This window comes from Meleagris gallopavo, chromosome 9 (assembly GCF_000146605.3).
Source record: "Meleagris gallopavo isolate NT-WF06-2002-E0010 breed Aviagen turkey brand Nicholas breeding stock chromosome 9, Turkey_5.1, whole genome shotgun sequence".
NCBI lineage: Eukaryota > Metazoa > Chordata > Aves > Galliformes > Phasianidae > Meleagris > Meleagris gallopavo.
The window spans coordinates 14,175,220-14,199,906 of NC_015019.2; the positions used below are offsets into that span (position 1 = coordinate 14,175,220).

A 24,687-nucleotide genomic window follows, 5' to 3' on the forward strand; every position below is an offset into this window, starting at 1 on the left:
GGGCGGCCTCGGCGCCCTTGGGAGCCGCGCAGGGTCCGGCGGGAGCTCGGTGTGAGAGCGCGGACCGCTTGTGACCCGTCATTGCGATACAGCTCGGAAATACCGATAGTGGGGACGGTGGTGTTTCGGTGCGTGGAAGTCTGGCTGAAAAGCACTCCTGACCCGTTGTTGCGTTGCTCTTGTGCAGGAAGGCCTTGAAGTACGGCAGTTCTCAGCGTTAGCCGGACGTTTGGAAGGCGAAGTTTAAGGGTTATTTTTGCAGGGGAATGTCCTCTATTCTGTAAGACTGGTTGGGAAGTAATACATTAGCTGTAATACCTGCAGAAAGCAGAGAATGGTTCAGATGGCTGCCAGCCTGTGCCTCTGTGAGGGCTGGAAGGACGGATGCTGGAGCTCCTGCTCAGGATGTGGACCCGCCTCAGTTGGGCTGCAGGTCTGCTTCACAGTTCTGTAGTTAAAAAGCTGCAGGACAACTGAATATAATGGAACCTGCGGTCCCCCTTTCCTCTTGTGCTACTTTACTTCACAGTCAGTCATAGCCCTAACAGTTATTTTAAGTGTATTTCCGCTTTGCATATACACAGTGAATGCCCAGGTGTTTGCTTGCTGTGATTCATAATGTGTGCTCGAAGTACTTGGTTGCAAGATTGGTGTGAACCAAAGCTGCCTGCAGTACTTATGTGAGTGTGTGGTGACCCACCTGGCTTAGGACTGTTGCACTCAGGGCTTTGTTGGTCTGGCTGGCAGAGATGTCAAAGGCAGCATCTTGGATCCTTGAAGTAGCCGAGGTCTATTGTTTCTGGACTGTGATGCTTGTTCCTGCTGCCTGTCAGCTCCACCAGCACAGAACTGCAGCACTCCAGTGGAAGTACGGCATGCTTTTCTCCTGCAAGTGATCAGGAGGGTCTTGTGCTGTGCGTGTCTTACCAAAACCTGATGACAATAGTGTAATCTGTTTTGGTTTGTTTGGGTTCCCCTATTATTTCGGTGCCATCAGCAGAAACACTGTAATGAGAAACAAGGGGCAGCAGGGACATAAATGTGTTCTGCCTTGAGACTTGAAGTGTCGGCTGTGCAGTTACACTGCTGGAGCTGCATAAGCTTCACACCTCTGTTCGTCTACTTGCTTAACTCAGGAAATAAATATGTATATAAAGAGTGACTTAGTGTAGAATATTTTGAATGCTTCCTGCAACTAAATTGCTTAGTCTTGTGCAACTGAACACAGGCAGTTATAAAATCATTGAATAGTCAAACAGCTTAATTATATACTTAGTACTGCTCATCACCTCAGAGATTTGTAGCTTTGGGCCAAAACTTTAAAAGCATTCTTCAGCATCAGGAATTGTTCATCACATTTGCATCCCTCTGCCTAAAGTTAAAGAGTAAGATGGCAGATTCTTTTATCAGTAACAATTCTGAAATGTAAGTAAGCATAATTCTGCTTGACAAGCTGTTAGATATTTAGTACTGTTTTGGTCAGGTTTTGCTACCAGGCCCTGAATAGTTGAGTTTACAGTTTCACTTTGAGGCTTTTGAACTCCAGTTATTCACGTAGAAGTGCTAACAATCGGAGTAAAGACACTTCTAGTTTTCACATTTATTTTTTAGATATCTTCTTGAGATACTGAATTTATGCGTTTCAACTAAGTTCTGTGATAAACTGAACTTGGTCCTCTCCTAGTGCTTTGTTTTGGTCCTTCCAACTTTGATCCTACTTGTAAGTTGAAGCTGAGTCTCATCCTCATGTTTATTTTTACATTTTGTCTGGCCATCTCTCCTACTTGCTAGTAACATTGTGAATTCTGTTCTGAGTGAAGTAATTCAATCATTTCCTGTTGAAATAATTAGTTTTTAAAATTTGTTATCTTTGCTTTGTTAAATGAAGATGCTGATATTTGCAATTTAAATTCCAGAAAAATGATCCTCCATTTCAACTCAAACTTCCTCCGAAGGCAGCCAGGCCTGAAAAAGAGATTGACCCAGAATATGAGGAGAAGATGGTAAGTTTTTTCACAACAAAAGGTGCTGCAGCTTTTTTTTAGCCTTTGTTTGCTTGAACTGTATCAATAAAGTTGCAAGTAATAAGTTCCTGCAGAAACCATGCAGGAAAGGGAAAACAAGTGGGACCTCTGGGGGACACCATCTGACAGTGGCTTCCACATGGGTGTGAAGCTGTTGACCACTGCCCTCAGGCTGCAACCATCCAACCAACTGTTATCTACCAAATAGTCCAACTTTCAAATCTCTATTTCCCCAATTTAGAGATAAAGATGTGGTGTGGAACCCTGTCAAAAGCCTTGCTGAAGTCCAGGTAGGCAACATCAGTTGCCTTCTCTTTGTCCATCCCTCTATCTTAGAAGGGCCAGCAGGTTGGTCAGGCACGCTTTGCCCGTGGTGAAGCTGTGCTGGCCATCTTGGGTCACCTTCCCATCTCATGTGTGCCTTAATGTGTCTTCCAGGAGGATCTGTTCCACGATCTTCCTATGTGCAGAGGTGAGGCTCATTGGCCTGTAGTTCCCTAAGTCTTTCTTTCTCCCTTTCCTAGAAACAAGAGTATTGTTTCTCTTTTTCCAGTCACCAAATGAAAAGAGGTCACTTAAATGAAAGCAGTATTGAAGCTGCTAGTTTCTTATACAAAAATACAAAGGTTTCAAATATTGATATGCCTCATAATATCTACTCAGAGCAAAAGAGGATCTGTCTAGGACAAAAATTAAGGGAGCACTGAAGAAGAGAGATAATTGGGTAACTTTTGTATTAAGAAAGCAAAAATAAGTAGACTTTGCAAACCTTGTTCATGTAGTGAAGTTCTTGGTTGAAGCTGCTTTTTTTTTTTTTTCTTAGAAGCTTTAACATCAAATGGATGCCTAATAATTGCAGTAGTATTTGTGAAGCCAGAAGAGCCAGGGAAGAGTATCACTGTTAGATGTAGAAAAGTTGATACCTGCCTGAATGACTACTTAATTTTTAGACATAGAAAACACAAGTAAATCTGTTTGTTGATGAGCTGAATGATAAACTGGAAGTGTTGTGTGACAGGTTATTCACTTCTAAAATCAGTGTATTGTGAATACGTTGCCCTCATGTGGCAAGACATTGCCTTGCAGTCAGGATTCATTCACTACCTTTTTCTTTGACCGAGTGGTGCTGTGGCACATGCTTTTATGTGTAAGTTACCTACAGAAAAGCATTCTGTTGTTCACGTGTTTTTTTTTTTTTTTTTAGGAAATACATGGTACAAAACTGCGGTTTAACTTTATGTATCACTGTAACCTACAAAATGAATCATGTGAGAACTGGTTTAAGTGATACAGCATTATGTGATGCTTAGAAATGGCATAAAAGAAGTGATAGCAATTGTATTCTACCTGATAGGTTTTGCATTTTGTCCTATTTTCTTTTAAAAAGTATTTAAGTCATGTATATATAGAGGTCACAGAGTTTTGCTGTGCTCATAGTGAAGTGCATGTGCTTCATGATTGAAATTGGAAATCTGAGAGTAAATGCCGCTAACTTTAGTGCAAGCACTATTGAGCTTGTGCATCCCTGTTACTTCTGTCATACTTCTAAAAGCAGAGCTACCACAGTGTCATCTTGGGTAAGGTCCAGAAAGTCTTGATGCTGACAAGCGAAAGGCTAAGATTCAGAATTGATGTTTTCAAAATATCGTTTGAAGCACACCCTTGTAGTTACTGGGGTGCTGTGTCAACGTAAGGAATATATCCAAGTAAACTTTTTGAGTTGTTTTTATTAATTCTGGGGTTCTGAAGTGAGACGAGTTGTGGGGATGAGGTTATCAGCTCTTGATTGTATTCCAGATTACTGTGGTTTTTGTGAAGGACCTTTTGAACTACAGCAAATTACAACTGGGTGCTCTAAAGATGCAGAGTTGTAAGCATAAGGAGCTCAAGAGCTGCTTTGTGGTGTCTGCAGCCCTCTTGGTTGAGAGTAGGCAGAGAGTTGTCTGAGTTTGTGCTCAGAACTTGTCTTCATGAGTATCTGAATTCTGTTTCTTAAGAAAAATACACTTTTTTTTCTATGAAGAACAGTTACTGATTTTATTTCTGTCTGGAAACTAGAAAGCAGATCGTGCAAAAAGATTTGAATTCCTCCTGAAGCAGACAGAACTCTTCGCTCATTTTATCCAGCCTGCAGCACAAAAGTCACCAACATCTCCACTGAAAGTCAAGCTGGGACGTCCACGGATAAAGAAGGATGAAAAGCAGAGTTTGATCTCAGCTGGGGAGTATGTTTAATTGTTATTTCTGACTTAAGCTTTCAAGAAAATTATTCATTTTAATGTATCTATTCAGTAATAGTGACTGTGCTTTAAGTCCAGAACTTCTGTAGTCAGTGGTGTATCATAGTTTCTTTAAAAGTGGATTTGTTTTGCATGTTGGATCTTCTGCATTAGTATGACCTTGGATCAGGAGAGCACCTCTAAAGTAAAATCCTTGGTAATTGCTATTTGCTGTTCTCTGGTCTGTGCTGTGAAGACGGCATGAACTCAGTTTCTTTTGCATGACACTCCACTACAAGATGCTCTCCAGAAACACACCAGGTCTGCTCCAGCCACTTGTGAACGTGTCAGTGGGACCAGAGCAGAGGCAGACCAAGTTCTAACAGTGCTGGGTAGTGCTGGGCTTGGATCCTCAGCATGAGCTGTCTCACTTCAGGTCTTTCCATGCTAGTTCCTAATCTAGACCTACTCTGCATGTAGTGCTGCTGAGGGGTTATGTTTAAATGAACACAATTTTTAAAACGTTTACAAAAGAAAACTTTTTTATTAATTCTTAAAAATATTTTTGGGATCAAGTACATGAATTTTCTTAATGGTATATTTAACAAGTAATTAATTCTAAGTTCACCACTGATGTGGGTATTGCATTGCTGTGTTGCTTGTTAAAATGTGCCTTAAGGAGTGTTCGATACCTGTTAGTGTAGCTATGACTGGAGGAGAGAGATGCATATCGGTCTTCCGAGCTACAGCTGGAATGAACCAGGAGGAATAGATGATATGCAGTACGTGATTATGGCCAAAGGTCAGGGTGCTGGAACATAGATGCCCATTGTGGGTAGATGATCATTTCTGTGATAACTTCTTTTTAGGTTTTATAGCCAGTGTTTTGAATTTTTCCTATACACATCTTGTGTTCTTTAGTTATCGTCACAGGCGCACAGAACAAGAAGAAGATGAAGAACTGTTATCAGAAAGTCGAAAAACATCTAACGTGTGTATTCGATTTGAGGAGTCTCCTTCATGTGAGTATTCTGTTGATGCTTTGAAGTGATGAGAAGCTGATGAGCAGAACACAATTAAATTGTTATACTTAGTTTTCTTCTACTTAGAGAAGTGTTACATTTGCAGATGTGAAAGGAGGGACGCTAAGAGATTATCAAGTCAGAGGTCTGAACTGGATGATCTCATTGTATGAAAATGGCGTTAATGGCATTCTGGCAGATGAAATGGTAAGCAGTAATCTTTGGAAATTTTTGTAGGAATTCACCACCCTTTTCTGCTGCTTCAAATTAATTTGTATATTTTCTTTTTTTTATATCCTTCAGTTTCCCATCACTGAATGTACATTGTGTGCTTTGTGCATTACGTTATTCTTAGTAAAAAATACAAGGAAGAGATATTATTCAAGGAGTTACTATTCCAGTTATATAAATAGTAAATGGGAGTCCGTGTGTAATTCGAATAGATAGAAATGGATGCACATTTATTTGTTTTGTATGTGACTAGTATGTTCATAAGTAACAACAGTGTGCAAAGTCCTTCCTTCAGCACTGCCCAGAAGGATGAATTTGTGCAACCTCAAAGTCCAAGATTTTCGTGCTTGATTTTTGCTTTAATTTTGTTTCAAAAACAAAATTAGTTTCTTCAGTTTCTTTGCATCTGGAGTTCAAGTTGTTATATCTTTAGAGTATTTGAAGAGTTCTTTGGTCAAAATAGAATAATTATAAACAAGATGAAACAAGATATGTATAAGATAACATGAATTTGACTGTTTGTTCAGTGGATGTTGTTTTGGGTGAAATTCTAACACTGAAGTACCTCTAGTATTTACTGTATCTGCAGCAAGTCGTATGTGCCATTTTGCAGCAGTTAGATTTTTTCACATCTGGAACTGTAATATAATGAAAGATACTGTATGGCAAACTTGTGTTGTGTACCTTGCAATAAAGTGCTGCACTAGGAAAGTTGTTTGAAGCTATTTCTGCACTGTATCTTGTTTCAGAAGGTTTCTTTTTTCCATTTCTTGTCAATGTAGGGTCTTGGTAAGACTCTGCAAACAATAGCATTGTTGGGCTATCTGAAGCATTATCGAAACATTCCCGGGCCACATATGGTCCTGGTTCCAAAATCAACTCTGCACAATTGGATGAATGAATTTAAACGCTGGGTTCCTTCATTACGAGCTGTTTGCCTTATTGGAGATAAAGATGCCAGAGTAAGTGTTCTACATTTAAACCATTCTGTGTTTTTTCTATCAGAAACCACCATCTAGGGGCATGGAATCTTCCTAAGCCACTTCCTTAATTACAGTATTTTTCAGTAGTCTTTAACTATGTTAGCATTGAAAATGCAAAATGTTATACTTGTATCTTTAAGGATAAAATACAAATCAGTAAGTGAAATAATAAATTGGTATTGAAGTACAGGTGTCTGTGACTAACCTGTTCTTGATTTTTTGCGCTATCTTTGATCTCCTCTGTATTTGCATTGTGACAGTTTTATTCATTTTCCTTTATTGTTCTCACCTTGTTGCCTCTGTCTTCACCTGCTTTAGGTGATGCTCCCACTTTGTACTTGCATCCAGTGTCTATGCTCAGCCCTCTAATTAGGCTTCTGTTGTAGAGCTTCCACTCCTTACAGTGTTGGCTTTGACTTCAGTGGAGGGGTGGCTTGTTGATTGAAGTGGGGAATGACTTCTTTGGTTCTCCAAATGGACTGCATGGATCTCTATTGCTAATAGCACCTTTATGAAGTGGGGTGGAGGGGGACTAGGTGGGCTGTTTTAAAACAACTTTCCTGTTAGTGGAGGTGTTTTGGACTGGGTAGTTTAGTGTGATGTTTTTCTTTCGCTCCCTCAGTTTGTGCTGTACTTCAACTACAGAAAGAAAATACACTAAGGAGTAAGTATCTAATTCTGTACAGAATAATTTCCCCCATAAAGTGGGAAGGATTGAAAGCTTTAGTGACAGTAACTTTCAGTTATACAAAGTATTGTTCAGACTTGTTTTGTGCACTAACTTAGTGCTTCACTACTGCTGGCAGAGAGAGATTTTCATGAATTGCAAAGATATTTCTACTTTATAAAAGCTTATTAACTCACTTGCTGTACTGTAGGCTGCTTTTATCCGCGACGTTATGATGCCTGGTGAATGGGATGTTTGTGTTACGTCATATGAAATGGTCATTAAAGAGAAATCAGTCTTCAAAAAATTTAACTGGAGGTACCTAGTAATTGATGAAGCACACAGAATAAAGAATGAGAAATCTAAGGTAAGCTCAAATATTTGATCTTTTTAAGATATTTTTATACAATGTTCTCTCTGGTTTTAGCAGTTTTTTAATGTTAAGTATGTGGGATTTTTGTCTTTTTTTTTTTTGCTATGAGACGATGGGCTGTAAATATTAATTTTTAATATCCCCGTCTTTAAATTCAGTTCATGTGATTTCATGTTTCAGAAACCAATGAAAATAGGTTATGTTAAATGTACATTATGGTAACAACTGTTTGTTGTATTCCCAGCTGTCAGAGATTGTCCGGGAGTTCAAGACAACAAACAGATTGCTGCTTACAGGGACTCCTTTACAGAATAACCTCCATGAACTGTGGGCATTGCTTAATTTTCTTCTACCTGATGTCTTTAATTCTGCAGATGTAAGTAGAGTTTGGAAGTAAAATCTTGTTGTTTTGATTCTTTTCTGTAGAAAAGAATGTTCAGCCTCGCAAGAGATATCAGATACAGAAAACTTGGATTCAATAGGAGCTGTGTGACTTTGCCTAGCTATAGACCTTTTTCTTGTTTTTTTATTTTTATTTTTTGCTGAAGTTAAGATAGTGTATTACATTAGTGCAGATAAGGCCTCAGACTGGCATTAACAATTTAATACTTGAGAAAAATAGAGCTTTGCAAAGTGGAGTAGAACTGTGGAAGGTAGTACAGAATGGAAACTGAGCACATCCAAATGTGCATAAGCTTTCTTCACTGAGAATTGGAGTCATCTTTCACTGTTTATGTTCCCATGTCAATGCATTACTTACATTGTTTTTGCTGTCATGTTTTCTATCACATTTCTTCAGGATTTTGTCTTCTTTAACTCTTGTCCCACCATTAAACAAGCACTGAGGGTAGGAACGTGCATACTCCAGTGGTGAGCATGGAGTAACATTGGAAATGGAACATGGTAGTAATGTTTTTCATCAGTGGAGTTACTCAGTTGACTTAAACGTTGTAATCTTCTGGGTAGCTGGCAAAGAATTGTGGCCCCATTTTTCTTTTACTCATAGAAATCATTTGTCGCTCAGCTGGAGTGAACAAGAGTCAATACTTGTCTGTTAGCATCACAGATGGTAAAAATAGTTCATGCTAGTTGTGCTGCTTCTTCCCACAGGATTTTGACTCCTGGTTTGATACCAAAAATTGTCTTGGTGATCAGAAACTTGTAGAAAGACTTCATGCTGTAAGTAAAGCTTTTATCAAGTGTCATCATTAGCATACGTGGTGTAAAATAAGTGAAGAAAAAAATATTTCTCCTTTTGTCTAAGTGGAAGTTAAGATGAATGTGAAGATACTGAGTTACAGAAATGCCCAGATGAATCTTATGAATGAAATGCTGGAACTTGCTGTTTAGTCACCACTTTTTGTAGTGTTACTGTTTTGAAGCAGACCAAATCTGTGCATAAAATACAAAACTAATTTTGAGACCTTTTGGAAACAACTTATTATCCTGAGTACTAAACCAATACAGGGTACATGCAAGCCTCGAGAGGCATGTCTTCATCTTTGGTTTGCTGTGAATGAGATAAGACTTCTTTCTGATTTATTTTATCACTTACACTAAAAGAAGTCTAATATACAGTGCTTATCTTTGAAATCTTGATGTAATTTGTTTACATCTCTAGAGGGGAAAAAAAAGACTATAAAGGGAAATAGACTTTTATAAGGATTTGGTTCTTGCTCTGGACAGCAGCTGGGATGAGTATGGCAATCTGTAATACTGCATATTTTTAGTGTGAACTTGAGAGTGTAGTTGTGGACACTTCGTTTTTGCAGACTGTAGCAGAATTGTTCAGAAGGAGTCACTGTGACAGTAATAGATGCTGATTAGTTTGGAGTAAATGTCACAGAAATTAATAACTTTGTATTTCAGGTGATCAGTTTTAAGTAAATGTGTCTTTGAAAAAACTCTTCTAATTTTTTGTAGGTTTTGAAGCCATTTTTATTGCGTCGCATAAAGGCTGAAGTTGAAAAGAGTTTGCCTCCAAAGAAAGAAGTAAAAATTTATCTTGGACTCAGCAAAATGCAGAGGGAATGGTGAGTTACTTACACTGAAATAAGATTCTTTTCTGATAAAGAACGCCTCAACTCTTTGTGAAGATTTTTCTTGGTAGTTGCATATTAAGGCAATCAAATGGAGAAGCCTATTTGTAGCTATTTTTGAGGCATTGTAAAGGTACACAAGCTGTGAAGAACTCAGGAATTGTAATAAAAGGGGATGGAAAGAATAAAGCAGAACCTTTCTTAAGTTTATTTGGAAAAAATGTATGCCTGTTAAGTTTCATTTTTATTTATTTCTGTTAAATGCAACTAGGTATGTGCCAGAAAGAGTCTCAGAGTTGAAATTACATGTTGCCACACGAGCCATGTACCCAAGGAAAAGTGAAAATGAAAATGACAGGTCAGCGTAGCAGCTTCAGGAGAATCAATGAGATCTTTAATCAACTTCATAGTCATATGTAAGAAAAGCTGAAGAAAACCCTGTGAGTGACAGATCACTGACACTTGCAGGCAAGTTGCCTTTCGTGTTAGGTATTGATTTATAAGTGCTTAGTATCAGTCAGATGTTTTCTCCAAGTTTGAGAATAAAATGGCTCATTATTTAAGTAAACAGAAACAGCTCCTGCTTCTGGAAATTAGTGATTGGGATTTGCAGATTTCATTCACGCTTTAAATATGAAATAAAAACTGAGAGTTATTCAAAATTGCCTGTAAAACTTCAGGTATACAAGGATCTTGATGAAAGATATTGATATCCTAAATTCAGCTGGGAAAATGGATAAGATGCGTCTGCTGAACATCCTGATGCAGTTACGGAAATGCTGTAACCATCCTTACCTGTTTGATGGTGCTGAGCCCGGCCCTCCTTACACCACTGACACACATCTCATCACTAACAGCGGTAAAATGTTAGTTCTGGATAAACTGCTGGCAAAACTCAGAGAGCAAGGTGAGTTGAGCTTGTGAGCAGTAACAATCTAAGCAGTCCTCATAGGTAAAAATTAAGTTTTTAAAGCATGCAGAGACTCATTGTTGTCTTCAGTGAATATTTGTTATTTTCAGTGAGGTTTTGTTTGAGTTTTCAGTAGACCTTAATGCATGGATTGGTGGAAGGAAGCCTTATAAGAATGGTGAGGAAGAGTAGTGATAAGAGTAAGTAGAAGGAAAGGGAAAAGTTTCTACTGCTAGAGAAGAGACTGAGAACTTTTCTGATGAGAGGACTGTGTCTGTACACATCTTACCATGTTTTTAAGTTCTATATTTCTTCTATAGAGAATATCAACCTGTCTTGAGGAGAAGTTAAAGCAATATCAGAAAAGTAACTTTTTAAAGAGACTTACTTAAATTAGTGCAATACCTCTATAAAAATTAACGTAAAAATGTAAAACCGACTGAAGCTTTTGTGTTCTGTCAGGTTCCAGAGTGCTACTTTTCAGTCAGATGACCCGTTTATTGGATATTTTGGAAGATTATTGCATGTGGCGTGGGTACGAGTACTGCCGACTCGATGGGCAGACGCCACATGAGGAAAGAGAGGTAAGAAAGATATGTAAGCAAGAAATGTCTGGTTTACACCTTAATTCGTTATCCAACTGTTGTTGTGATCAGGTATGTGATACATTAAGGAATGATATTTGTCATTCCTTAAAAGGAATGATTCATTAAAGAAAAAAATGTTACAGTTTAGAAAGGCAGCAAGACTTTTTTTTTCTAATCAAAAGTGCATAGTAAAGTAGGTTTCATGCATTCCTCAACTAATTGAACAACTGAGTGTTTTGTTCACTGAGTAGGTTTGCACAGGTGAAACTATCCACATGGATGCTTCTGGTGCTGTCATAGAACGCTCTTTTTTAAACTCTGAAGGCATTTCTTTGAAAACAAACCAGTGTTTTGGAGACAACCGTAATGCATTAAAAATACTCTTCTCTTTTAGGAAGCAATAGATACATTTAATGCTCCCAACAGCAGTAAATTCATTTTCATGTTGAGTACCAGAGCTGGGGGTCTAGGAATTAATTTGGCAACTGCTGATGTGGTTATTCTCTATGATTCAGATTGGAACCCTCAAGTAGATCTGCAAGCCATGGTGAGTTAATCATCTGACATGTGGTGGTTTGTTGAAGTTGTTGTTGTTCAAGTTGGAATATTTCCAGAACTTTCTTTTTAGTTACTTTTTGTTACTTCTTAAAATCTATCACCAGCAAACTAAGGAATCAGTTAAAGTACTTTGGCTGTTTCCAAAGTAACAGGAAAAGAACAAAAACATCCAGCACTGTATTGAACCTTTCTGGAAATTTTATGCTTCTGCAAATTGCCTTTTTTTTTTTTTTTTCCCTTGCAGAAGTGTAACATCATCTACTTGTAAAGAAGGGACAAGAAACCCTACTATTTGATTTTAAATATATTTTAAATATATTTCCTCTTTCTGACTGCTGATTAAGTTCTAAAATCAAGTTATGTAATTTGTGGACTAAAAATGTCATGAGCCTTCTTGCATGCTTGGGGCAGTTTTGCTTTTGAATGTTAAGTGCATTGAGTATTTACTGTGAATATCTCGCACCTCCTTCTGAGGTGCATGTTGTTTACCAGTCATAGATGAAATTCCTGCAAACTGCTGAGCGTGATTTGCGAGCTTTAGGAATTTCAGGTATATTATACATGAATCTTGTTTGAAAGGACAGTCGGAGAATGCTGGTGCCAGCACTCAAAAGGACCATTTTTTTAATTGAAGACAAAATACTTGTATTCATATTTTGCAGAGAGAATAACCACCTGTTCTGATACATGTAAATACAGAATGTTAGTCATAGCTTCATATGCTGTACACTGTGAGCTCTGTACTGATGATTTATTGTAGCCAACTTGGGACAGCTATGATATTGAAGCTCTAGCTGCATGGGCTTTGCATGTGGAATTAATGCTGTCAAGCCAAGGATGCTATGTTTCAGCGCTTCTGTCATGAACTGAAGGTAGCGTGGGCTTGTATACGTATATCCCACAGCTGCAGTTTACACAGACATTTAATTATGTGCATTTACAATGAAGCAGATGTATTTCTTGCAATAGAAGGACCTCAAATTTAGAAGGTGTAAGAGCCAGCTATATAGCTAGGCAACTTTTGTATTCTGCTGAATAAGCAAGGAGCCAAGAAATTCATGCGAGCTTCAGCTTGATGTTTCTGCTTATGTAGCAAGCTAACTGTCTATTGCTTGTGAGTTCTGTTGCTGAACACTCATCAATTTATGTTTGTTAGGATCGTGCGCATCGTATTGGTCAAAAGAAACCAGTACGGGTGTTCCGACTTATCACTGATAATACTGTTGAAGAGAGGATTGTAGAAAGAGCTGAAATAAAACTGAGGCTGGACTCTATAGTTATACAACAAGGTATCAACTGCTATATATTTTTTTCTGCAACGGAGTTGTTCAGTACCTTCAAGTATTTGTTAAACAGCTGTACAGAAGTACAGCCAGAGAGAAAGCAGGCCTTGTGTATAGTAACAGTATGCTAAATTCAAGTATAATGCAGAAGTTATTCAATTGTTCAGCTGAAATTTTTGAAGTAACTGTTTCCTTGAGTGATGTGAGTACAGATTCAAAGAGATTCTAAATGAACAAGGTACTGAAGAATAGCTGTACTTCTTACCACATCTGAGCTTAGTAAAGATTAAAGTGGCTTTGTGAGACTTTGTGTAAAAGCTCGGGGAAGAACAGTTTGTCAAAAACCAAAGTTCTGTAGCTGAGTTTGTGAAGTTTGTGAGCCATTGAATTGTTCCTTTCTGAAAGAATGGGCTGCTAAATGAATAATGGTCAAAATCGTGATGGTCTGTGAAGACCAGGCTGGTGAGATTCTGGGATAGAGAATAGAGGTCTATGAAAAATTAAAGCATTCACATGAGTCAAAAACAGTGCAGTGAGTGTTAAAGAGATTGAATACTACTTAGTGGTTATTGCAGAATAATTCGTCACTCTTAATATTAAGACCCTATTTCAAAATTAAGTTCAGCTAACTTTGCAAGAGTAACACCTTAAATACAAAATGGATTATCTGACTGTGAAATTGCTTGCTGTGGCTTGATCCATGACCCACTGTTGCATTCTGTATTTTCCTAAAAGTTTCCAATTTCTGTTTATTTTCAGCTCAAGTTAAATGCAACTTTTTTCTTTGGTTCTTTGTTTTGTTTTTGTTTTTTTCTTTGCTGCCAGAGAACTGTAAAAATCCTCTGTATTCATGTTTTTATTGGAACTTTTACCTTTTCTATAGCTTTCCTAATATTTCTTCTAATTCTAGGGAGGCTCATAGACCAGCAGTCCAACAAATTGGCAAAAGATGAAATGCTGCAAATGATCCGGCATGGAGCTACTCATGTCTTTGCTTCCAAAGACAGTGAGCTGACAGAAGAAGACATAACCACTATTTTAGAAAGAGGAGAAAAGAAGGTTAGAGCAGTTTTATATAGATCTTGAAGTGTGTCAAACATTAAAAATAGATATGCAAAGTGTATTTTACAGAAGAAGACAAGAATGGTGTAATTATTATGTAAATCTGCTTTATATGCCCACCTATTACTTTACTATTCATAAATATTTCAAAGCTTCTCAAAGCTGGGAAGGAGTAGGAGTAGTGAGTTGTAATTACTTCCACCATTTCAGACTGAGCACTGCGTCTTAAGCATTGTTTAATTCATTGGGTTTTTAGAAACATGTAAATTTTATGCCAACAATTCTAATCGACACAAAATCTTTATGGAACTTCACTGAGGAATGGGTGGGGAAAAAAAATGAACTAGCACTTCAGCTCCAAACTGTTGGGCATAAATTTCAATTAAATCTGAAGTTAAATCTCATAATTGTAGGGCCACATCGCAGCATTTGTAGTTTCAGTTTAATGGGAAGATTTAGAGTCAGTTCAAAATTGGAAAACGCTGTGGGCATCTCTCCTCGATAATAAGGAAAATGTAAGTAAAAGTGTAAAGCATAAAAAAATGTAAAATGATTTTAATAATGATGAATGCTTTTTTTCTCTTTGAAAACAGAACAAATTGAGTAAACCTAGAAATATCTTCTTGTATTTTAGACAGCTGAAATGAATGAACGACTGCAGAAAATGGGGGAGAGCTCTCTAAGAAACTTCACTATGGACACAGAGATGAGCTTATACAACTTTGAAGGTGAAGATTATAGAGAAAAACAAAAGGTAATTTTCCTTAGGATGACAAGTCTTTGAGAGCTCAGTTTAGCATAGCCTGTATGCTTGGGCCTCTAGAAATGTTGTGGCTAAAAAGGCTGTGTTGAGAAGGTAGAAATCACTGAGGGATTCACTTAGCTCTGCACAAGCATCAGGATTTTTCTTTAACTTCATTACAAGAAGTCAGCTTAATACAACATAGTCTTGAAATATGATTCTGTAAGTTTAATAATGTTTAATTGAAGCCCTTCAGTAAGATTAATTCACTGCTAGCAAATGGATTTTTTTGCCAACGTTGTAGTTCTGGTAGAGCTTATTAATTGGGATGTTTAGAGAAGCAATTCAGTTGTATCATTATAGATGATAGTATTTACAGCCCGAGACCATCAGTGGTGTTTGAGTAGTAAAGTCATAACTTCCCTCAAGTGCCCAAAGTCAGTAGAATACTGTAAAGGTATCTGCCCATCCCACAGTAAGACTATAGCCTGCCCTCACTGTTCTTCAGTGTATTGTCATTCAATTCTGTTTGTAGCTGAGCATGATGGAGTGGATAGAGCCTCCCAAACGAGAACGCAAAGCTAATTACGCAGTTGATGCATATTTCAGAGAAGCCCTTCGTGTCAGTGAACCCAAAGTCCCAAAGGTAAGAAACTGCTGAGTATGGAAATTATTTTTGTGCTGCTTTGGCTTTTCTCCCCTGTTGCATCCCCTGCTCTCATCCTATACTGGTAATAAAATTAATGCGTTCAGTTTTGGCAGTTTAAATACTCAAAATCAAGCTTATGTAATGTTAATATACCTTTCTGTGTTTAAAGGCTCCACGACCTCCAAAGCAGCCAAATATTCAGGATTTCCAGTTTTTTCCACCGCGGTTATTTGAACTTCTGGAAAAAGAAATTCTGTATTATCGTAAGACAATAGGGTATAAGGTAATGCTTTTTCTTCCCTCCTCTGCCTCCCCACCCCTACTTCAAATTCATAAATGGCATTTTTATTTCTCTTTGCAAATTCTCTTGAAAAGAGCTAAATAAAGTAAATAAGACTATTAAATTATTGTTCTGGTCTTATTTCTTTTTAATGTGTTTCTCATTTTGAATGAAAATTGCTTGAAGTCTCTCCTCCTGTTTCTGGTCCATAATAGAGTAAAAAAAGTTGTCTGTAATTCCTTCCTCTATTAAAAATGTCTTATGTGGGTATCCTCGTGTTTTATGGTGGGTTACAAGCAATAAGACTGAGTGGAAAAACTGAAGGCAGTTCTGATGCTTAATATACTTTTCCTCACAAAAAAAAGATATGTGGTCTAAGGTGAGAAAATAGTTTTTGACAAATATAAGATCACCTTCCTGAGTATGGGGTGTGGGTTTTCATAGTTGTTGTGTATCTTATGCAGAAAGTAACTTCAGGTAATATTGAAGTCAGCTTTGTGTGGATATGATGGTAAGCAAAGTGACATCAATTTTCCTCATGTTTTGTTGGGATATAAAATGTTTAAAGATGTCAAGTCTGAATGTATTACAAAAGAAAAGACAAGAGGCTTACCTTTTTTCCCTACTGTGTTAGTAGAATTTCCCCCTCTCCCTGCTGACATTTTCCTGGTAAAACAGTGAGCACTGATTGTGTTCTGATGTTGATTTTCATTGCTTGTGCCGCTGTTGGTTGATTAACTGGATTAGTTCCCCCTACTTCCAGACACGTACCTTACTGCAAAACAACCACGTCTCATGAGAGATGAGAGGAAAGCATTTGTAAAATGTGGTGGAGAACATAAACTGTCATATGAGGCAAGATAGGAAACTGCCGTTGCAAAAGAGTACAACAAATATTGGCAGCGTGGTTTTTTTGTTGTTGGTTTTCTTTTTTAAGGAAAGGCAGAAGATGTCTTAAAGCCTAATAGGAAGCAAAAAGATTTTTCTGTATATGGCAGGATAGATGAGAATTAAAGGAAGTAAAACTAGCTGAGAGAAATTCTTCAGTGAATGCTTCAGTGAGGTTGAGAGTTGAAATTGGAATTGGGAAGACTGAAACTCAAGGCCTAGAAAAGGAGGAAGCTGGTCGCTGCTCACTTCTGAAAACTGAAGGAATGCCAGATGAAACAAGTGTTTAGACTTTTAGAAATGAAACGTGAATAAAGGAAAATGGATTAAGGCTGTTAGATGGCTAGACATAGGAAGCATAATACAATCTTGTTGATGCAAAGCTGTTATTTGTTTGCAATAGCAGTTCACTTACCAGGTAAAGTATGTACATAGAAAATTTCATCAGGTATGTTTTACAGAGGAGAGGACAACAGATGGAGGATAATACCTTGATAAACTGAAGCTTCTTAAAAAAAAGTAGAGTAGTGAGTTTATTACTTACAGGAGAAGCAACTTTCCATTTCTTACATGAGACAAGAGGGAACAAGCAGAGATAAATAATAAATACCTTATCTTGTCTTACAGGAGGATATTCAATTTTGCAGTAGTTAAATAGCCACAAAAGTATTTTAGTAATCTGGTATTTAAAAATATTTTTATTACGGGTTTGTTCCTTCAAAGTAGCCAAGGTGTAGGATGCTCTTTTTTGGATTTGCTCTGTGATAACAGATGTTTAGTGGGTGCAGGTTACCACCTCAGTCCTGTGAGATTTAACATGCACTTCTAGATTGTAAAGCAGGATTCATTGAAATGTCTTTAGTAACATTTCATTATTGCCTATTGATGCTTTGGATCTCAGGTTCCCAGGAATCCTGATCTCCCCAATGCAGCTCAGCTGCAAAAAGAGGAACAAAAGAAGATAGATGAGTCCATGCCTCTGAATCCTGAGGAAACTGAAGAGAAAGAGAAACTATTAACACAGGTAAAATAAGGACAGGTCAAGTATTACATTTTGTGTGCATGTATAAATATATTTATATAAGTAACTATACATGTATAATAATTTTTACTGGCATGCAACATATATACAAAGTAATAATGATGCCACATGCAAAGGAAGGCTACGCTGAAGTTACAGAGAGATACAGTGATTCTGACTTGCTTTTCTTTTGAGTGACCTTTCCTGTCCTTGAGTAAGTTTCTTAGCTTTCCTAGTCAGCTCTTGTTCCTTGAATGTCTGCAGTATTTCTGAGGCAAAGATTGTGCAGTCAGTGTCCCGCACCAGTCCCTGGTGAAACCAGGCAGTGGCTTCCTTCTAACTGTAGCTGTCTGTTGATTTTTGTCTAAAAAGGCTTTAGTTGGAGAGAACAAGTTGCTATCAACATGTGCTTTTCACACAGCTGTATAAAGCAGTCTCATGAATTCTGCCCCAGTTTAATTTGGCATGTTCTTTTTCTGCCATGGCTGTCTCTATCACTGGCTAGTTTCTTGATATTTGGGGCTGTTACATTGCTGAACTAGGCTTATTAAAAGCTAATTTGTAAGGAGAAGTGTATCTCAAAGTAATTTTCTCTGAAACAATTGAGCTTAGTATACCTTGAAATTTGCAAGATAACAATTTGATTGTTAATCTCACCTCTTTATAGTAGAGGGAATATTTAAGCTGTTGTTGATGTATGTGTCAGTACTGCTGTTGATGATTAAAAATCTTTCTATTGTGTATATTAAACTTGTAAAGAAGCTGTCTAGTAGGAGAGTCAGCTGTAGAACTGACAGTTCCTTGTAGTGCTTTTTTTCCTCACAGAAATACCCTTACAAGTTGCTGTTAAGGCACATGGCTTGTATTTTGACATTGTTGATGTTGTCTTCTCTCCCTGTCTTGAAAACGTAATGTCTTTCTTGAATGATATTTTTGTGCATTGCATTTCACTTAACTGTTGTTCAGTTCTGAATTCACTTCGGTACACAACATGTTTTCTATTTGACAGTGCTATAGAATTTCTGTTTGACTGCATCTTTTCAGACTTGAGGTTTTTTCTTGACATAGTTAAATTTTCATCCAACTGTTCGGTTCAAAATTTGTGGATGTTGTAAATAGCAGCAATTGCTTTAGTTGTGTGCATTGCTTGAGGAACTTGGAATGACACTTGCAATGGAGCTTCCTCCACTCCTAAAACTTTTTGTTGCTTTTTTGAAGGGTGATTTAGATGAAACTACAGTGACCTGTCAGTGAGATTTTTCTTTCCAGAAGTACTGTAGAGCAGATTTTTAAGAGGAAGAAAACTAAGAAGCTCTTACATGCATGTGGAGTCATGCAAAAGAAACAACAACAACAACAACAAAAAAAACCCCTAAAACTCATTAGACTTCTAATGACTCTGTAATAAGCCCTGGGTAATAGGAGTTAAGGAAATCCTGCAGAACTGTTAGCCACTGTGACTGTGTGACACTGCAGAGGCATTGCCAGTTGGAACTAATGATACATAGGCAACAAGTTTTGTCTTATATTTCTCCTTAGTAATGGCTTCTTGATCTCTTGCTGCTTATTACAGGGTTTTACAAACTGGAATAAGAGGGATTTTAATCAGTTTATTAAAGCTAATGAGAAATACGGTCGTGATGATATAGATAATATTGCCCGTGAGGTGGAGGGAAAATCGCCTGAGGAGGTCATTGAGTATTCAGGTATGTGGATCTGTTGAAATATATTTCTTAGTTCTGATAGCCACAATTTTTGCTGCATATTCTTCTGTAAGACTTAGGATTTGGATGTGTATAGGAAGAACTCTTTTAAAAAGTATATCGTCATTGTTCCTAGATGACTTAATTGTGTTAAAAAGTTGTTTGCAGCATGCAATGTCTGCAGCTGTCCTTATCCATACCTCAGTTGAAATGTGCCATAGTTGACTTACATTGATGCTGTGGTCTTGCAGATTCATAAGGTTGTATTGTAGAAGCTACATAATTCTTTATAGGTATATTTGCTGTTCTAGCTAGGTATTTATGCAGTAGCTTTTAATTTGGTCAGAATTCTTCCTGTTTCATTCTTATATTAATTTTATGAAGGATTTCAGCAAAATTAAATTTTGCAGCGTTCCGCCTGTTGCTTAATAAAGAACAGTTAATCAGGAGCTCCCTATAAAGTGCTGAATTTACTTTGAGTTGATTAAAAGATGTGATGGGAGAAAGCCACAAATTACAAGTTCTTTGTATAACTGAAGTACTAGGTAACCCCAGCAAGTGAGAGCTGACATTAAAGTGTGTCTAAAGCATGTTTATTCATGTTACTAACCAGTTTCACTATTGTTCTAAGAAGCCCACTTAAAGGTTTTTTCAGTTTTATGTAATTCAGTTAATCATTTTGGATATAGATCATCTTGCAGTTGTTAGTAACTATTGCTTATATGAAGGCTGCTCTCCAAGCAATTCCACCTATTTTATGATGTTGGCCTGCAAGATCAGAAGTGGGTGTTGGTGGGATGACAGAAGTTGAACCTTCCCACCAGTGTCCTGTACATTTTGTTGCTGTGTGACAGACAGCAGCAGAGGGGCAGTCTGACATAGAAGGGTGTATGAAGCAAAGGGGTGGAACTGAATTCCTCCATATGAGCAAATGGTACCCACTGACATTCATTGACACTTGCTGAACACTTATGGAAACCCAACAGTGGATGTGAGCACAGTGAGAGGTGGGAGAGTTATGTTTCAGTAGTGGCAACAGTGAACAGGGCTCATCTTTACTGGTGCAGATGTTCACAGGTGTGGCATGCAGGCTCTTGTTTGCCATTGAAAATGCAGAACTAATGATGATGACTGTTGAAAAGTAGTGTTTTATAGCTGAGAATTTGTTGTATCAAATGGTGGTATTGTGCTCTTCATATTCACTGTAGTTTCTAAGGAAATAAATAGGAGGCATTATTTCTGGAGCAACCTTATGTAGTTGACTGTAAAGATGGTGAATGAAGGTTTGTGCAAGCTGTCTTTGGCTAGCACAGTAAAAGGGAGAGTATTACCAATTCCTTAAAACTTCACAGATCTACAAACTGCACTACATTTTCTGCTGGATGGTTTAATGGAGTAAAGGTGTAAGAATAAAGGGAAAGACTTGATTTTACTAATTGTTTTGGTTTGTTTTTTAGCTGTTTTCTGGGAACGTTGTAATGAACTGCAGGACATTGAGAGAATTATGGCTCAAATTGAACGAGGAGAGGCAAGAATTCAACGGAGGATCAGTATCAAGAAAGCCCTTGATGCCAAAGTAAAAAAAAAAAAAAAACTTGCAGTATTTAATTTAGGGTGATTGCTTCTTACTGTGATACGTACTTACTGTGGCCTGTGGTTAAAGGTGGATAGAATCTTCTGAATCCTTTCAGAAAGGGAGCAGCTGGGGATGGGAGTTCTAGCTTCTTACGTAGTAACCATGTGTGTGTGATCAGCACTAATATGTAATAAATCCATGGTGACATGCTGCATATTTAATAGTGCTTATTTTGTTTGCATTCAGATCGCAAGGTATAAAGCACCTTTTCATCAGTTACGTATTCAGTATGGAACAAACAAAGGAAAAAATTACACAGAGGAGGAAGACAGATTTTTGATCTGCATGTTGCACAAGATGGGCTTTGACAAAGAAAACGTGTATGAGGAATTAAGGCAGTGTGTGCGCAACGCTCCTCAGTTCAGATTTGACTGGTTTATCAAATCCAGAACAGCAATGGTAGGTATTGGTTACATGGACTGAGTCATTATGTTCAGTTATTATTAGGTGTATCTTTCCTTTAAGTACCATCGCATACCTTGGATTCATGCCAGAATACTGGAAATTAGGAAAGACATGCTGAAAAAGTAATGTTGGCTTTCATTCTCACTTCAGTTTTTTATAAAAACAACCTATTCCTGTAGCACAGCAAACAACACAATGCACAGAAAATCTGCCAAGTCACATGCTACCCAAAGGGACTGATGCAGAAGAGGGCTAGCCTGGCAAGTAGCAGTGGTACTGCTGCTGCAAACTGGAAGTTTTATTGTTATCTCTTGAAACGTGAAATGGGCTCTTCAGAATTATTTGGCAACATTGAAGTCTGAAAACATCTGAATTGGATACTTACTTAGAGGGAATTTCAGCTTTTCTAACTTTGCTCTTTAATTTTTAAAAGCCCAGGGAAATTTTCAGAGCTAAATGTGAGCTAATCATTGGTTTAAAATTATCTTTGTAGCTTTTAATAGGAATTTCATACGTAAATGCTTTCTAGTTATTAATTTCTTGAGATTTTTGTTCATTCGTGGAAAATAAATCCAAATTCAATAGATAAATACACTAATAGTCTGTATTTTGGTTGAGAGCCTATTCATGAGTACAGTGTGCAAGCCTGCACCATGTGAAGTGTACATGCATGTGTAACTTGCATGTGAACATATAAATATGGGAAACATGTCCTTCCAGTTTTTCTTATGATACTCAACATCAAGGGATCTTGCTTCTAAGGTGTGAGAGCTGGCTTGATGGGCATGGCTGACACATCTAGGGGAAGTACCCTCTCCTGGATGCAGCTGTCATAGATACTCCCTCTTGCCCTGTAAACCAGTTTCTAATTCAGTGTTACATTTTGGTCACGTAACTCACTATTTTGTATGCAAAACTGCAACTTACGCTAGTTCAGTAGCAGCAGAACAACTTGTGCATTACTTAATGCAGTTTCCTTCAGGATGTTAATAAAATGCTTTTTCAGAATTGTGGGTACAGTACTAAGAATAATAGAACAAGTTGAAATATTTCAAGTGTGTTTTTGAACAGGTAAGAATGTGTGCTTTTCCACTGTTACGGTTTCACAGTACAATTTTTGCCTGACATTTCAGCAATTGAAGTGTTTCTGGGTAGTCCAGTGGGTTACCCTTAATTAAAAAGGATAGCAAGCTTTTCTTGCTGAAATGTCAGTTTGAAGAATTACTGATGGTAAAATTGTAACCATAAAGAAGCCTCCAGTATTAAGTTCAGTTAATTTTAAGTTGTCTATGGAGAAATCCATTCAAGTAAGTCATAGAAACTGGTACTAGAAATTAAAAATAAGGCTCAACATTTAATTTTGCTTGGCATATTTAAGTCAGAGGTGGTGTTAAATCTTATGTTTAAATCTTCCTAATCATACGTTCACTCAAATTTTTATTTTTGAAGGAGAAAGGAGTCATTTTCTAAAGTGCAGAAGTGTTTTGCTGTCTATTGCTGAAACCGAGGAAGGGCATTACAGTGAATTCTGGATTATTTTCTCTTAAAACTATATACAGTAATACTGACTTGTTTTTCTACTATTAGCTGAAGGAGTGATATGAAAATACAGAGGTAAAATAATCTTTCACTTTATATATCCATTTATTTTTCTTAATGGTTTTAAATTGTCAGGATAGTCAAGATTAAACTGCCAATAATCAGTATATTTTATGCATACAGATATGGTGATGTTTGTGGAAGCATTCACTTCTGTGGATGCTTTGTGCAGGTTTGATACTTCCTGTGAAGAGAAGTGTTGGAGGATAAGAATTACATACTAAATATAAATGGAAATCATTACAAAAGGGTATGTATAGTAAGTTTAGTGGAAGTGGATAAAACCTCTCCTTAGAACTCTGAAATTCACGTGTAACCTCAAAGTTACTTTTTATTACATTCAAACTCATATGAAACAAGTTAAGCAGGGAGTGTATTTCTGAGAAGAATTTGTGATTGGGCTTTCCAGGAAGACTTTGCATCCTACTATCCACTAGATGTCTCTTGAATTCCACATAAATAGCTGATTTATCTTCCATCTTATTTTTCTTTTGTAAATTTCTCATTGGAAAGCAAAAATAAATTGTTTCATTGACTTATTCCACTAACAGACTATTTTATTTTTAATCTAAAATGTAAGTTTGCAGAGAGAGAGCTTAGGTGCTCTTTAAAGTGATAAATTTCTTAACAGGGCTTGGAGGCATACACGTTTGATTTGTTTCTGTCCATGTAGGAAGAATGCAAAATATTGTGACAATAATGAATCGCTTCTCTGCTTTCTGGGCATAATTTGTGCATGTCCTCTGACTTTTCTGCAAACCCTGCCCAGTGTAAGAAAAATGACCTGCTGTACGTACAGGAATATTCAGACCTGTTGGCAGAGCTTTGAAGTTGTACTTTCACACTCATGCCAACATCTGTGCCTTCAGTCACGCAGAAGGAGATGATGGTTCAGTGCACCCATCTTATTTCCTGCAATACTAGATGTTATAGCCATGAAAGCAGGGAGCAGAGTACATCTTATCTCTTTCAATCTTAAAGAGGAAGGTATCAGGCCATACTGAATGAAATTGCATCTCCAAAGGTGCAAGGCATTTCAGACTGAGTGTACTTTCATAGCACTAAAATGAGGTGGATCAGTCCATACAGTAATTCATGTAGTTCAAGGCGGATTTCATCATGCCACGATAGTAGGTGTAGCAGAAATCCGTGTGCATGCTGCTCATTAATGTCAAATGCTTCTGTGATTCTCCTGAGAAGGCTGTTTTTGAGTCCTCTGTCCACAGCAAGTTCTGGAGTGGCAGCCTGTCTGGGAATTCCCAAGTGTGAACCTGAGCACCTCGTATAGTAAATCTATCTAGGCAGACATTTTTTACTTGAGAAATTAGAGTATTTGTCCCTTGAGGCAAATGGTGCATGGTTATTTCTCAACACCTTTCTGATAATGGTTTGTCTTGAATTCAGCACAAGTCAATTTCTCTGACATTCAGAAAGGTTGAAGTAATCGTTTTTGTGTGGAACAGGTTGTCATTAGTCTTTACCTATAGTTCCGAAGTCTCTGAGTGCAACGTACACAAATCCCAAGAAGCACAAGAAGTGCTTCTGCCATGTGGGTGGTCATCTTTCTACTCTTCTCTGCTTTTAGTCATCCCTGGGGGTCTAAAGAATGTTATGTGTTTGGGGATGCAGCACGTGCTGGGCTCGATTGCACCCACGCTTTCTCATACTTGCTGACTGTTAACTTGAATGCCAGTGTTTGTGTGGAATTTGAAGGTTTGTAGTGGTCAAATTGTGAAGATGTTTTTTTTTTTGCTGTGGGGTTTCTTCCCCATGACTGTGATAGAATATATATATATATATATATAT

General features: G+C 37.5%; 1 protein-coding gene across 1 annotated transcript in view; it reads left to right on the forward strand.

Annotated features, from left to right (window-relative positions):
- Window positions 1-1,896: 1,896 nt before the first annotated feature.
- SMARCA1 (SWI/SNF related, matrix associated, actin dependent regulator of chromatin, subfamily a, member 1) overlaps window positions 1,897-24,687 on the forward strand; it is a 25,801-nt gene continuing 3,010 nt past the window's right edge. The window contains exons 1-21 of the mRNA XM_019618050.2: window positions 1,897-2,003; window positions 4,083-4,249; window positions 5,165-5,265; window positions 5,372-5,472; window positions 6,279-6,458; window positions 7,358-7,513; window positions 7,764-7,895; window positions 8,630-8,698; window positions 9,443-9,552; window positions 10,239-10,465; window positions 10,931-11,052; window positions 11,450-11,602; window positions 12,770-12,902; window positions 13,807-13,955; window positions 14,593-14,712; window positions 15,236-15,346; window positions 15,519-15,632; window positions 17,419-17,541; window positions 19,112-19,244; window positions 20,699-20,817; window positions 21,064-21,276. Of these exons, the coding sequence (XP_019473595.2) occupies window positions 2,001-2,003; window positions 4,083-4,249; window positions 5,165-5,265; window positions 5,372-5,472; window positions 6,279-6,458; window positions 7,358-7,513; window positions 7,764-7,895; window positions 8,630-8,698; window positions 9,443-9,552; window positions 10,239-10,465; window positions 10,931-11,052; window positions 11,450-11,602; window positions 12,770-12,902; window positions 13,807-13,955; window positions 14,593-14,712; window positions 15,236-15,346; window positions 15,519-15,632; window positions 17,419-17,541; window positions 19,112-19,244; window positions 20,699-20,817; window positions 21,064-21,276 (2,736 nt within the window). The 5' untranslated portion in view covers window positions 1,897-2,000. The remainder of the gene's footprint in view (window positions 2,004-4,082; window positions 4,250-5,164; window positions 5,266-5,371; window positions 5,473-6,278; window positions 6,459-7,357; window positions 7,514-7,763; window positions 7,896-8,629; window positions 8,699-9,442; window positions 9,553-10,238; window positions 10,466-10,930; window positions 11,053-11,449; window positions 11,603-12,769; window positions 12,903-13,806; window positions 13,956-14,592; window positions 14,713-15,235; window positions 15,347-15,518; window positions 15,633-17,418; window positions 17,542-19,111; window positions 19,245-20,698; window positions 20,818-21,063; window positions 21,277-24,687) is intronic.